Source organism: Triplophysa rosa, linkage group LG12 (assembly GCF_024868665.1).
Source record: "Triplophysa rosa linkage group LG12, Trosa_1v2, whole genome shotgun sequence".
Taxonomy (NCBI): Eukaryota; Metazoa; Chordata; class Actinopteri; order Cypriniformes; family Nemacheilidae; genus Triplophysa; species Triplophysa rosa.
The window spans coordinates 18662362-18678200 of record NC_079901.1 but is presented as its reverse complement, the minus strand read 5'-3'; the positions used below and the strand labels follow the sequence as shown (position 1 = coordinate 18678200).

General features: G+C 38.1%; 2 protein-coding genes across 5 annotated transcripts in view; one reads left to right on the top strand and one right to left on the bottom strand.

Annotated features, from left to right (window-relative positions):
• Window positions 1-15839, bottom strand: part of mgat4c (mgat4 family member C) — an 89012-nt gene that overhangs the window by 12409 nt on the left and 60764 nt on the right. The gene's annotated exons all lie outside the window — the stretch shown is intronic.
• On the top strand, window positions 110-11889 carry eps8b (epidermal growth factor receptor pathway substrate 8b). 3 transcript variants are annotated; one of them, XM_057348415.1, is made up of 7 exons: window positions 5837-5910; window positions 6606-6699; window positions 9005-9139; window positions 9297-9384; window positions 9616-9793; window positions 10963-11095; window positions 11175-11889. In XM_057348415.1, the coding sequence occupies exons 1-7, from the start codon at window positions 5900-5902 to the stop codon at window positions 11250-11252; spliced, it is 717 nt and encodes a 238-aa protein (XP_057204398.1). In that variant the 5' UTR covers window positions 5837-5899; the 3' UTR covers window positions 11253-11889. The 3 variants fall into 3 exon arrangements, with proteins under 3 accessions (XP_057204399.1, XP_057204397.1, XP_057204398.1); XM_057348416.1 differs by lacking the exons at window positions 5837-5910; window positions 6606-6699 and adding an exon at window positions 110-175; XM_057348414.1 differs by lacking the exon at window positions 6606-6699 and having other exon boundaries at window positions 5448-5910.

Sequence of the window (15839 nt, the reverse complement as noted above, 5' to 3'; positions counted from 1 at the left end):
TTCCTCTTTCTTCACAGCACACTGGCGAGGCTGAGGTTGAATTTCTGCTTACATTATAATATTGTGCAAGTGACAATTCGCAAGCACAGTGCGGATACTTTCTTTCTACAACTTGAAGACAACACAGAAGGATCTCTTTCCTTGTGCCCAGGTTTCCAACTTTCCTCCAATGCAGGTGACATTTCCTCAAATCTTATGAAGTTCTCTCGCTTAAGGCTTTCTGAGAGATTATAGATTAAAGAAGACATTTGTTTATGTTGCCATCCTAAGCCTTGGTGGCAGCCTATTTTCAGCGGCTTCCCTGCACCGAAGCCACGGTGGCGCTTCTCTGTGCGGATCTGTCGAATGTCTCTGTGTTTTGATGTATGAATAAATCCAGCACCCTGCTCGGATTTGGGCGGCGTCCAGGCTGCAGCAGGCACCAGCTGTACAGGTGGCTAAGCTTCAGGTTGGAAGCTGTGTGAAGAGCTGGATTGATGCTGAATACAAAGCAAATTCTATCATGGTTTACCAATGCCAGCTTCTTAAACAGTAACAATAAAAGAAACAAACATGCCAGAATTGAAGTGCATTACTGAGAGAAAGGGAGAGATCGAACGATTCATTGTTAGGTTTCCATGCCAGAATGGAAGCTGTTTGATCCTAAAATTAATAAATAAAGGGTAAACTAAATAAATAAGCCATACAAAATACTATATAAATGAATTTGAATTCATGCTTTTTAGCATTAAATGAATTATAATGATAATGAACATATCTCTGTTTTATGTCCACGTTAGTGCTTTGACTATAAATAAAAATGAAAGATCTTAGTTCCAAAAACGACCAAGCTGCCTACTTATCCATTGGCCCTGCATTATGTGCAGTCTATATTTTTGGTTTATGTTGTGTGATGTTCACACATTTTATAAGACTTGACATCTCTCCAAATACGAGTGACTAATCCTTACAGTACTCAAATCTCGCTGTGCCCTCAGTTACGTGGCACATCTTCCAAGGTTAGCCTGTTGAGTGAGCTTCTGTCATTGCCGTAAGGCAGAGTTTTACCTTTAAGGTCAGTTGGAGATGCAGAGGCCTTTGAAATTCTATCAGCAGAGAGTGTAATGAGGAAGAGAGGCGTGAGAAATGATTTATGTGTGAGTGAGTCTCTCTCAGGCCCCTCTCAGCAGTTAGTACTTTGACCCAGATTATAGCACTAACCCAAACCTCAAAGGGGAGCGCTGGGGATGAACCTTGACGACATTATCACCCTTTTTCCGCTACAAAGAATACAAATATATAACACAGTCTTTCTCATTCCTTTGGTGGAGAAAATCGTTTAACAGACATTGCAAATATAGGGGCGTTTGAAGTATTACAAGGGATAGTTCACCCAAAAATAAACATTTTGTCATTTATTTAACCTCATGTTGTTCAAAATCTGTATATGACTGTTTTCAGAAGAACACAAAAGAAGATATTTTGAGAAATGTCTCGGTGGTTCTATGTCCGTACAATGGAAGTCAATGTTGTTTTGTTACCAGCATTCTTCGAAATATCTTTTTGGTGTTATTCAGAAGTCATTCCGGTTTGGAATTACATGAGAGCGAATAAATGCTCGAAGAATTTTCATTTTTGGGGTCTTTAAATCCATATCATGGTCTACATGCTATAAACATGCAAACTGATCTTTTTCATGATGAAATACATTCATTTTTAATGCACTAAATGAATAGCCCTATATGTTGATTCTTATTCTTTTTGCTGGTGCAGGTGCATCTTGACATCACAACACACTTGTTCTCTTTGCTCTAGCGGGAGACACACTGTGAAAGATGCACCATTGAGCAAAACTTCCCTCCCTATCCATTTACGAGAGAGGAATGGTAGGGCAGTGCTCTTTCCTAAAAGCTCTGTAAAAAGCCAAGGTGACCGCTTGGTCACAAGTGAGAAATAGGAAAATGGCTGTGGGGCGTGCGTCCAGTAGCAGATAACATGAGAAAGCACTATCTCCTCTCAGCACATTTCTGTGTAAGAAAAATCCAATGCTATAGCATCCAGAGAGACTCTCTTGCTCTCTGCCTGTCTGACTCTTTTTTCTCTCTCTGTAAATGATGGGCAGTTCATTGTTTATCAGAGTACAATAGATATTATGTATCAAAGTCAAGAGAAACACTTTAACGATGTAATGTCTGCTTTTCACGGCGATTCATTTGCGAAAGGGTGCTCAATAAGCTCCAAAATCGCTTTTTACAAGGGTTCAATAAAAATCAACTATAAATGTTCGCAGTAAACATAAGCATACAAAAACATTAATGTGATAAAAACGAATTTAAAATGTGTTCACGGATGCAATAAATAGGCGAGTTAAAAAATATGGCGGTTTCTAACAGCATCACAATAATTTTCCACAGAATGAAATACTTTGTTCGCTGGGAAATGATATCAACCTTTGTGTTCTCTGGACAAACATTGAGCTAAGTGTTTGTATACTGGCAAACCTGCAGAGACGTCTGTAGACAACAGTCAGTTACTCAAAACATTGTTTACAAGCAAATGTCAATCGCACTCAGTTTAAATGTCAGTCGAACACATTTTATGATTTTAATGAGCATTTAGGTATAGTTTAAGCACTCATCTAATGTCCTTTCCCTCTGTATTACATAACTAACATTACGTTTTATATTGCTAGCAAGTAAAGTCTGTTAGTGTTTTGGAAGTAATTAGCATAAAAGGGAATAATTAAAATAAAATGAGCAAAAATTGGAACAGATCCAAATTTTTTATTATTTAATTAGTTATTTTCAAGACAGCAGAACTTGCCTTTTATTCACCGTGATACTATATCCAAATCATACTGAATTAATAAGATAACTACATTTACTGTGTTCATTCTTTACAAATCTGAATTATGATCCAGCTTTATGCAACATAATTATTCATACCATTCTATTATGTTTTATTTTTTATAAAAAACATATTCTCTATTGCTTATTTTGATAAATTACAGTAATGTTTTATGTTAAGTTTCAATTTCATTGTAAGAATGATGAAAATTAGAATTGATGACTTACAAACTGTTGATTCATGCCATTTAGAGAAATGGAAACTGTCAAGATTTGGGGAAATAAACTCTGATCTTTAGCAATATCATTTTGCACTGCTGTAGAAATATAAGTCTCATCATCTTCAGTAATGCCTGTTTTGGGAGATATTCATATGGAGTCAAATGAGGCTGTGAGCCATTTGTAAGGCAATCAGTTCGTAATTAATGAGCACAACTCTGCTCACTGACATTTATGCTTGTAGCTGTGAGGAATAACTTTCTGACTTCCACACAAGAGTTCAGCCATTTACTGTACCATTAAATTCCCCAATCACACTTTCAAAATGAACATCACAACCTTACAAGAAGAGTCACGGAGATTATGACTCAAAGCTGCAGGAGCTGCAGCATAAATGAGGGCCAGAACAATATCCCATCTTATATTTCAACAGATCTGTTATTCCAGTGTTGAGCCAATGACATCTAATTATATTCATCTATTATGTATTTTCGGTCTATGTTTGCATGCTGTTTATGTTTCTGTGGCTCAGTTGGTTGCACACTGCTTTAACGGTTCGATGCAACATGCAACACGCATGCTGACGAAAAAATGTATACCTAAAATGCAGTGTCATTTACTTTAGACATAAGAGTCTGCCAAATGCATGAATATAAATGTATATCTATAGTAGCTTTTAGGACATATATCATAATCACAGACACATTCACATGTAGATTAATTCCATTAAATTCCAGTTTCGAGATGCTACAAGCTGAAGCTACATTCTCAAAGTAAAATCTTTCCTGTTGCGCGAAGGAAAGACTTCATGACTGATCACCGATTGCTAAATGAGGTCAAGAAGACATGCTGTCAGCAATTCTCCATTTAATCTCTACACACGGCAAGTTTCTTAAAAAATAAACGAATAAATAAACACTTAAGCATAAAAAGGCTGCTGCTGCTACCTGTTCTTTCGGCTGCCAGTCTGTTGCCTTTGAAGTCTCTCAGCAAGCCTGAGGTGAAATGAAACGAAACTTTTTTCGTACTTAACAAAGGTAAACTTTTAGCGGAGTTTCAAACCACAGGAAAAGCTCACGCTTGGCATCTTTCTGATGTTTAGCACACGCAGCACATGTTCTCCGGCTCCTCTAAGAATTAATTTGGTGCGCCGTCTTCCAGTCTTTCACAACCGTTCTCCCACACTGAAGGTGGAGAAGAACAATGGCTTCTGCTATTCTGAGCACAACAGAATATTGAATCAGATAGCTGTAAAAGCTGAGGTTTCTTCATTATTGATGATAACAGAAAGGATTTGAGGTTGAAGACAGACACTCTCAGACAATACAGCACACAATCGCACACTCTCTCAATCGCTCATTCATAAACAATACTGTACATATTTTGTAGCTTTTTATTTGTTCCCTTTTTAACTTGTCAGTCAACCTTCATTTGTAGCTTAGACTTCACAAATGGTCTGCATAGACCCAAGTGGACGTGAGCACAATGTTTAAGAGTTTATAATGTAAGTTAAATACACCTACACTTCAAAGAGGAAAAACAGAGCTCTTGTATTATGAATTCTGCTGGTACCCTCACCCGTCCCAGATCCACCTTTAGCTAATTTCCCTCAATTTCCAAGCTTCCTAAAATGAATATGCATTACGGTTGCAGTGAATCCATTTGCACGGCAGAATAATAATGAAGAAAAAGTGCTTTCGAAAAAGCGATTCATCTTTTGTAAAACACCGGCTCAATGCTTCTAATTAGATGCCATTTTAATAACTGTGTATGTTGTACAAGTAAAGCAGTTTACCAAGCACCATTGTTCATTTGTTTAAGGTAGGCTATATAAATTCAGTTTAGCGAAATTCAACAAGTCGCTCTTTTTTTCAAGAAAAGTACGGCCACATCCCACACCCCACACTCGATTCATATGTGAAACAAAAGCAAATGTAAATAAAAACAAATGCATTTAAAATGTGAAATTAGATTCATTTGTTTGGCATTCAAGCTAGGCATAAAAGCAAGATGAACATGACATTGTGGGAGTAGATGCTGTTGGCAAAGGATTAAACCGAGCCTGCAGAATCAAACAAACACTACATGAAAGAAAACACTGTGTTCAAGATGCAGGCTGTCATCATACAACAATGGGTCCTCCCACGATCGGCTTCAGGATGATAACATCTTTAAATGTTATTATTCCCTCACAGGTCAGAGACAGGGTCCACAACCAAGGAATGGGAAAGGTTATTTTCTCTTCAGGTTGTTAGGTGAACCATTCTATGACTTTCTGTACAGAAAGCAACAGACATTTCTGAAACACTGATAAGGGCCTTGGCTGTCAATCAACATGCTATGCCAAAAGACACTGTTTGTGGCAAGTATTCCATTAAACTAATTTATAGCCATGTCAATAACAACATTTTCACCTCAACAATTTGTTTTGAATGGATACAATTACGAGACTGTTAAAATATATAGTCAGTTATCTGGAGCGTGTAAAACAAACTGCACGAAAACAAATCTGCCCGCTGTGTAGCCGAGTTCCAGTTTCCAGGCGTTCAACATGTTGATTTATTTATGGCCTTCAAGAAAGAAGGTGTAGGCATGGGCTGGACACCGGGCCACTGCGGTTATCTTCACCGCTCCCTGACCGAGGAGGATGGAGGTAGGCGAGCACATTAATGATGCATAGGGACCAGTACGTTCAGTTTAAAGTTCTCCATGCTCTGTGCAGGCCCACTGAAATATGCATGAGGTACGCTGCATGTGCAGGCTGCAGCCCGCCGCGTTACTTTCCACCCGGTCGAAGGGTGCAGCGTTTGACGGCAAGCTTGCAGCGGAGCAACCGCAGGCTCTTCTGATAAAGAATGCTCGAGTCGTAAGTTGTTTGTTATAATAAACCAGTTCTGCATGTGTGTGTTCCTCGTGTAGAGTTTTACGGCTTGTTTTTGTTGTTAAATCAATAGGCAAGGTACAATACACACAATTGCATTGAATTATGATATATAACTAAACTAGCCTTGTCTACTAGTCTTACAAACTTGATTTTATACTTATTATATATTTTCAGTATATAAAGTTTTGCGATTTTGAGTTTTAAATTAGTCCCACTAATACATACTTTTAAAAGTTTTGTCAGTATTTTATTCATTAAATCATTTTCATTAGTTTGGTTTCATGCCCGGCTGCTTAAATAGAAAATAATAAAAATGACTTTACAAAATGACTTTTCTAACATCTTTTCACAGTGTTTTTCATGCTGGCTTATTAGATATAATGAGTTGTTTATTTGCGGACTGGCTTCTAGACAGAGTTGTTTGGTCTGTTGGCTTTCCTTAAAACTTTTGCTACAACAACAAAAATAGCAAAAGCCAGCTCTTCAACAAATTTATCTCAAGGCAACTTAACTCAAGGCAATCGTCCAAAAATACCGCCATGTGTTGACTGTGTAACTGCAGTCAGCAGTACCCCACCACGAATTCTCAGGCAAACAGACAGACTTTTTCATTACTTGGCACAAATATTTGAATGACCTTCAAAGCATTTTGCCATGTTGCTATTTCTGCCACACAGGTCTAACAGCGACCTCAGACATGTCAGAATCCGTTATCACTTTGTGGCGCGCAATGCCAACGAGCTCACCGTGCAGCAGGGAGAGATGCTAGAGGTACGGATGACCCTCTGGGAGGAGGTGGAGGAGGATGGGGAGCGAAGGGCAGAGCAGGTCTGAGGTTCACAGTGTGGGAGGCAGAAGGAGAACAAAACAAGACTGCACGCACTCATGCAGAGCTCACAATCCTGAACACTCGAGCTGCTGCTTGCAATATAAATAGGTTCAAAAAACATTATAATGGTCAAACGTTTGCAGAAACTTTGAGAGAAACTACTGAAAAAAACATACAGTATTGCATAACTGGGTTTAAAATATCAGTGCTTGTAAAGCAGCAAAGGAATAGTGGTAGTTTAAAGGGCTAGTTCACCCAAAAATGAAAATTCTGTCATCATTTACTCACCCTCATGTAATTTCATACCTGTATAAATTACTTTGTTCTGATGAACACAGAGAAAGATATTTAGAAGAATGTTAGCAATTTTCACTTCCGGGGACATCATTGACTACAATAGTAGGACAAATTAAATGGTAGTCAAAGGTGCCCCAGAACTGTTTGTTTTCCCAAATTCTTCAGAATATCTCATTTTGAGTACAACAGAACACAATCAGTTTTTTCTACTATGGTAGTGAATGATGTCCCAGAACTGAAAATTGCTAATATTCTTCCAAATATCTTTCTTTGTGTTAAACAGAGCAAAGAAATTTATACAGCTTTGGAACAACTTGAGGGCAAGTAAATGAAGTCAGAATTTTCATTCTTGGTTGAACTATTCCTTTAAGGTAAGCTTGGGTTAAAGGTTTTAGTTGTGTAAATGAGTTTCAAGAGATTTAATCTTTTTTGTCATTTTTATTGTAAAGGCCGCACCGAAGCAATAGATGCAAGACAAACCAATAAATTAACGCTTAAAGTGATAGTTCCCCCAAAAATGAAAATTCTGTCATCATTTGCTCTTGTCATTTCAAAACTATGACTTTCTTTCTTCTGCAGAACACAAAAGAAGATATTTAGATAGCGTTACCCATTCATTTTTAATGTACACAAAACCAATGCAAGTCAATAGGTACCGGCGTTGTTCAGTTACCAGCATTCTTCTTTCGTGTTCTGTAAACGATGACAGGATTTTCCTTTTCGGGTGAACTATCCTTTAACAAGTGCTAAAATCCACTTGTTAATCCGCAAGGCAAAAATAAGTATAATTGAAAGTAATGCAAATACAGTTTCATGGCTGTTAAGACACAAAGTTTTAATGTTGTATGTTTGTTCTGTTGTATGGTTCTGGCAGAAGAGAACTGCACGCATCTAGTCTGTCTACTTCTAAATACAGAATTCAAATAAAATGAGTGCCATTTCATTGCTAACCATTTTTCTCTTCGTTTATGCTAGTCTACTGCAATTGCACAGTAACCTCAAGAATCCAGGAAGTTTAAGTCTAGTGTTTAGAAAGCTGTTCTTTCAACTGTCACTTCCAGAAGTCTGCCGTTTCACTCAGAACAGCCTCCAACCCCCCAGGCATTCCATTTACATGAGAACTACTGAAGTGATCAAGTGGGATTACCCCCGATTGGCTAATCCATCTGGAAACATGGATAATCGTGTTTCTAGACATGCCCGGCCTGAGCCTGGTATCACTGGGAAATTAACTCTAGTATCTCGATGGAAAGAAGTATCATTGGGATGGAGTATTTTACAAGCACAGTGGCAAAATCTGTTAGTTAAAATAAGACAACATGTTGAACGAGGAAGTGTCACATGAACATGTCAGGATTAACAGGACAAAAAGTAGATAGTGTCAAAGCTCACTCAAATAATGTTAGACATGAATCTCAAAATTCCACAAATTTCAACGTTTTCTTTAATATTAGATTATTTTATATATAATTATATACAGTATATGGATACTTTTAAATATTGAATTTACTGTATTTATAGCCAATATTACACACCTAAAAATAAAGGTGTTTAAAAGTTTCATCACAGCGATGCCATAGAATAACCATTTTTGGTTCCACAAAGAACCATTCAGTCAATCTCTTTCTTATCTTTTTATAATCTGAAGAACCTTTATTCGCCACAGAATAAGAACCCTTTGTGAAACAGAAAGGTTCTTCCGATGTTAAGCGTTCTTCATGGAACCATCGTACCGTTTCTCCATGTTTTGCAAAACAATAAACTAATAAAATGTGTATATTTATGGATTGGATGCATTATAAGTGTATATCCATAGTATCTTAGTTTCCCCACCATTTTTATGATCTTATTGCAATGCATTCTGGGATTGCCATCTTCAATAAGCACCTACAAAATGTATTGCCGCCAAGTTATCTTTTGCAACAGACTGCATATGTGTGTATGGCCTAGGTCTTGGAAAACAATAAACAGTGGTGGCTTCTGAGGAACCGCAGTGGTCATTCAGGGTACGTGCCTTGTAATGTGCTAGAAGAGGTCAAACCAGGAGAGCAGCCGTACAACCGAGCAGCTCTCTTTAACAGCCCGGTAAGCCGCAAACCACCCCACGTCACACCGTTCACCCTACACCAGTCAGGTTTATTATTTGCATTCAACAAATATTTTCCATCCCTATGTGCTTGACATAAACTGATTCTTTTTTCCGTCCCTCTTACTTTCCTTGGCTTTTGTTCTATCTCTATAGGCTGTGAATCCTTACAAAGGTACCTCAGCTGCCCCTGTAAATCATGCCGAGGTTTTGGAGATGAATAAATCCTCCAGGGACAAAGACAGTATGTACCTTTTATCTGCTCTGTGTATTCGCTGTGAGATGGAGAGCAGGGAGTCTGCCGGATAAAAATGCAGGGAAGTGGGAAATGAATTTGGTGTGAGAGTGCTCTTATGTACATAGATTGCAGATTTCAACCAGAGCTCATTGCTGCTGTCTTGGGCAATCGGACTCGCTATGTCTCTGTCTCTTTGGCTGGATTCCAATCTCTCTCTTTTTCTTTCTGTCTCTCTAGACCGCAGCCAACAGAAGGAGGTAAACGATGAGCTGTTGAAGAGGATTACGGACAGTAAGGCTCAGCCCCCGGCTCGTAACTTTCGGGTAGAGCGCTTGTGCACGACCGTGCCCATCACGCAAGCATCTCAACCCTTTGAGGTCCACGCTTGGCTCAATGCCAAAGGTTTCTCAAGGCTGTGAGTAGTGTGTGAACTGCAACAAGTAATGGGATGATTCATATCATATAGGATGTTGCCTTGGTAAACATCTGAGCTGGTAATTGTGAGGTTGTGGGTTCGAGCCTCTTCTGGGATGTTATGTAACCCAGTCTGTGAAAACCAGGCTAAAGTCTCCAAATCTAATTCTGAGATATCAAGCATCAAAGTTTGAGTTCAACCATTAATTACACAATGATTTCAATTTTTGACATGGCCTTACTCAGTCGATATTCAAGATATAAAGGTTATATTTTCACAGAATGTTCTTTTTTTAATGTAGAAAACAGAAAATCCCCCAAAAATGGCTTTAGCTGGATTTTTAAAGACTGGGTCACATACTGTAACTTCCAACATTTACCCCTAATGATGGCACCAAATGGTATAACCATGATACTTTTATATCATAGTATTTGGCCATGTACCATGGTATTTTTGGTAGTACTTCAGAGTACCCAAAAATGCCATGTTGAAATCATAAGCACTTTTAAAAGTACAGTGTTTTTTACCTGAGGTAAAAATTATATGTTAGTCTAAGGTTTTTTGGCAGCAAAGCTGTCACTATTTCATGACCATTTTCCAACCTCTTCCAGGAAAACTATTGCTATTGCTCAGAGGTCAATAACAGCATGATTTCCAAAACTGCATTACATTGAGATTACATTGAGGCAACACATTCATCACAATTATGACATCACAACACATTCCACAATTATGTTATTTAACTGAATTTGAAGAGTTTAATTTCAAAAACTGATATGATTTAAAAAATGTTCAAAAATCATGTTTTTATTATGTCATGGTTTAATTGTGTTTTATTGTTACTTCATCAAAACAACCCAACTACTGTACAGTTTGATGAAAATGATTTGGAATGCACAATAAAAACATAATTTTAATTTTTTTAAAAACGGAATAATCTGTTTTTGCAAATGAACTATTCATTTAGACTAAAACGGCAACTCTGGTAGAGTTGAAAAGGAATATTAGAATTAATTTAGGAAGTATTACTTTCCAAAGCAGCCAAACGATTTACCGTAACCCTTACAGTACAATTAGGTCTTCAAATGTTTTTGTACTACATTGAAAAAAATATGACACTTATGATATCAGGAATTTAGAATTTAATAGACTGTTCTTTTATGTTCCAGGGTGGTGGATTGTCTGGGCACTCTGAATGGGGCTCAGCTTTTTTCTCTCAGCAAGGATGAGATGAGGGCCGTGTGCGGGGACGAGGGGTCGCGTGTGTTCAGTCAGATCAGTGTGCAGAAGGCCCAAATAGAGGTCAGTCATAGAACACTTACGCTAGATGTACATCTGTATATGCATAATTATAAAAAAAGTGTTTTGTTCTTTACCTCAGAGGAGTCACGGCGACACAGAGCTGCAGGAGATCATGAGACGACGGCAACAGGAAGTGGAGGGCTCGATCTGGGACTGATTACAGTCAATCAGGCTTCACTCATGGCAATAATTTCATCACATTTTCTTCAATACTCTTGTTCACCCTACAATCAACAGGCACCCAGAGGAATTCAGAACAGATGGACTAAACAGCTCCAGTCATTACTGTAGTCGGGACCAGCCCATTTCCTTTATGACCTGTACAATGTAGTGCTTAACACTAGTGCTTTAAAATAATGAACATGAAAGCATGGGGATTGCAGTCTTTAACCTCCATTTATACTGAGAAAATGGGCTTTGGCTTGTGATAAAACATGATCATTAACATTTCAAACAAAAATGACTGTATATGTCACTGTATAAAAATCGTGGAGATTTTCTGTATAACGGTACTTTATAATATTCTGGATAATGCTAATGCAGTAATGTGTTATCAAATACATAACTCAGCTAAATAACTACTTTAATATTAATTTTGAAAAATGTTTTATTCTTTTATCAGCACTTCTGTCTCATTTGTCACACTTCAATATTGCAAACCAGAACATGCATAATCAATTAATCATTTTTTCTCTCTTCATCATGAATGTGATAGAACATGGTTACAGGCACCCCATGGGCACTAACTATTATATTTTGATAGCTTTTTGTTTTGCCACAATGTGAAAAATAGAAAAGATTCAAGACCAAGCAAAAGCATCGGTATTTGATTTTAAGAACATATCAATATTTATGATTCTTCAAACATACTTCTTCATATTTTCCTGATTACAAGGCAGATCATTTGTGTGTGTAAATATTGGGGTTTTGGAGTTATTGTCTATACTTACAGTGTGTAATTGAGTCAAAATGTGCTTATTGAAATTGCATTTGTATGTTAAACATTAACCTTGATGATTCAAAATGCCACAGCAGTCAGACGTCATTGAACGATTGCTTTACAGAGAACAGATTCCTACAGCTCCTCTTAACCCATAAAGCCCCTTTCAACTCACTGAAAGCCATACGGCTGAATCTCTAACTGGCTCGCTGACTGACAGCTTTGCTACTTACCCACACAGGGGCACATAAGGGGGGCTTTCAGTTTGTCTTGTTGCTTTTTTCTGGAATAGATTGTGAACGCATCAGCGAGTATTGTGCTGCGTTCAGGATGAGTGGGAATGACCCCCATCTCACCTTTTGTATGCGCTGTCAGAACGCCTTCCAGCCCTAAGAGAGAGTGGATGAGGCTGTGTACTGTCACTATGATTCATGGCATGAATCAATCCCTAATGATGGAATTTACGGAGAGGAACGTCAAAGAAAAGATGCTGGAGATTCGCAGTGAGGTGGAACAGTTGTCCTTCCTATCCAGAGGATTTACTATCATGAAGAGAATTTACTATATCTGTGTTCATAGAGAAATTGGGTCATTGAAGATTTTAATAGAAACAAATTCATAAATATGGTAGATGGGAAACTAAAACAAATAATTTGCATCTTGAATAGGATCAAAGATTAACCAATATACTGGAAAGGCATACTAGAAGCTTTCTAGATAAGGAAAAGTTTTCTTTCAGACAATTCCCACAAACTAGAGCATTCGATTGTGCTTTGATGGGCATCAAAACTACAGATCAGAAGGTTCAAACCTACCTTACGATAAGACAACATATTAACAACATATATTTTATACAACAATATATCTTCTGAGACTAACCCAGATGCTTGGCTGCCACAAATCTCACATGTCATTGTCATAATAAACATCCATAAAAAACAGCCCTGACTTTGACATCTGTTTGTTTGTTTGTTTATAGCTGGTAATAAGTAACTGGAAAACATGAAAGAAATTGTCATTAATCTGGCATTTCACTTGGGTGCAGTGAACTGGAATAACTTGTGACAGATCTGGCAATATGCGTGTGTGTGTGTGTGTGTTTGTGCAGGGGATAGTAAAGTCTTTTCCGGACTAAATGCGCTGTATCACTCACACCCTCGCTGTCAGCACGGCGGGAGACGACGATTCTGAACTTCATCTTGTTTCACTCGCTTCACCACCCGGTGGGCAGTCACTTAAAACAGAAGACAATAACATGCATGGGGGCCCTGTTGAGATGGCAGTAAAAGCTTGTCTGATGGCATCTGATGCCTGCGGAAAAAAAATCTCCTTTCTGAGCCTTTTAATGTGGGTGCTGGCTTGCACAGCATATGAGACCCACTAAAATATGGCAGCATAATCAATAATCTATCGAGTCGCATATGTAATGTGTTCCTATCTGAACATTTTGGTGCTATGGAAATGCAACACATCATCCGCAGCATAAATCATAATCCAACCTGAGATGTTATGAGCGATGTGCCACTTCACGATGACTGAAGTGACACGGATGATTAAAGGAAAAGGGAACAACATGACAATGCGCGTATGGCAATTCTATAAGCCCGTGCCAAGATTCCTAATTCCCTGTGTTTGTTCGTGAGGATTAGTGGATGTTCCACGCTCGGCACCAACTCATCAAGTGCTCGCTCCAATTCTCATCCAGCCATGACAAAAAGCGAACAAATTTCTGAAATTACTCCACTGTTAGGCTTGCATGATTTAGATTCACTCCCTGGTGCTGGTTACTCGAAGGTGAGGGGAATCACGTTATTAGCTATTTATTCCTCAAATGACATTTCCCTCCCGCCGTACAGACATCTGAGACATTTACACTCTAATTGCGACTAACTAGACAAGCGCCCTTTCTTTTGGCCTGACCTCACTAGCATTGATAGTTCAGATTAAATCAAATGTCATTCCACACTTAGGTAATTGAATTATATCTCTGTGTTGCGCCTGACATCTGCGGCGATTCATTTTCTTTCCCCTTTTTGTAAATCACCCCGAACTTCAATTTAGATTTGTGTCTCGCTGTTTTCATCAGACACGAGGAGAGGAATCGATCCAGCTGCCCCCTCTGTATTCGAGAGGGTCTTACTGCTCACACGGCACAATCGATTTACAGTGTGGAAAGCCGTTCTTTTTTTTAATCCGCAGAGAAACAAGCCATGGGCGGGTAATGGGCATATAGTCCATGCCTGCGTGACACACAGACAGTTAGGACTAAACAATATGTGAGGACTTGTTGGCCATTTAGCTCAAGGCTAATGTATAAGGATGGCCATTTAATCCTTCAGAACAGAGACAGATCAAGTTAATGCACCCTGTCACATCCTTTCTGCCTCCAGAAAACTCAGCGTACAAAAGACCCCCAGCAAACTCTATTCAACTGGTTTAAAATATATTAAGAGACCGTCTGACCTCTAATGCAGCGGTGGGTGATCTGAGCATGTTTTCAAATAAAGTGCATCAGTTCTGACCAGACCTGGGGTAACACAAAGTGTACACAAGGTTCTGTACTGTATGTAACTATATACCTGTTCATGTAACAGGTCAAGTAATGTTATACTTGTTTATTTAATACATTTTTAATTGCTAATGAATTTTTAAAATCTGTTTTGTTCCTTATAAAATAAAGATAACCACCATAATACAGATTATTAGAAGCAAAGATCTAGGGATGCTCATTTCGGTTAATTTCCCTAACCGAGAACCGACACTCGTTATCCGAACATTAACCGTTAACCGATAAGATTTTAATAATAAATTAAAAATACATGCTGCGTCTCATTTCGAAGGCTGCGTCCTCCGGAGCCGCCGTTTTCTTTTACACCTAGTCGCACGCGTCTGCACACTCTGTGAGTTAATGCTTAGCATGTTTTTCTTTCACCATACAAAAAACTAAAAACATGTACGATTTAATAGTTATTTAAAAACGTATTATTACATTATTTTTATTATTAACAAAATATATTAATATTATTAAATTTAAAATAAACATACCTTTTAAATCGTTTAACTGATAGTATTAACCGGTCAAAATTTTAACGATCGGTTAACGGTTAAACGGTCAATATGAGCATCCCTATGAAGATCCCATCATGATTCAAAGTTCATCACATGTACTGTAGCCTTGCCAATACTAAAGACATACACAAATACAAAATAAACAACATAAAATGTTACAAAACACCCTTATATCTGATAACAAAACTACAACGAGATATAAAAACATTAATATGGGTTCTAGCCTTCATATAAGCCCGCAAAAGACAAGCAGGTTTGGAGAATAAATGGACGGATAAAACATAACATCAGGGAATTCTGGGAATGCCCTTTTACGGTTTCTTTTTTCTTTTACCTGTATTTTTAACTTGCAAAAAACAATGTTCCCAGTGAATCTCAGTGAATTTAAGGTGAGAAAGGTAACGCAAAAGTAACAACATGTAAGGCCTACAGTACATTACTGAAAAATAACGTACAATAACAACTATTTTTTTTAAGAGCAATGTAATATTGTAACGTAGTCTATTTAAAAGTAACACTACAAACAACATTCTGAATTTCCAAGCAAAATAGTTGTTGTTTCCTTTCTAAAATTTGAGAAACCTGGTCGACCAGAGCCAATTCCTTAGATAACAGCACTGGGATGTGTTAGTGCTCAGAGTCCTACAGAGCCATACAAAGGTTCAAGTAAAGAGCTGCATTGAGTGGCTGTTGTAATTCTCAGACAGACAGGCTTGCAATCTCCAGTTTCCCGGA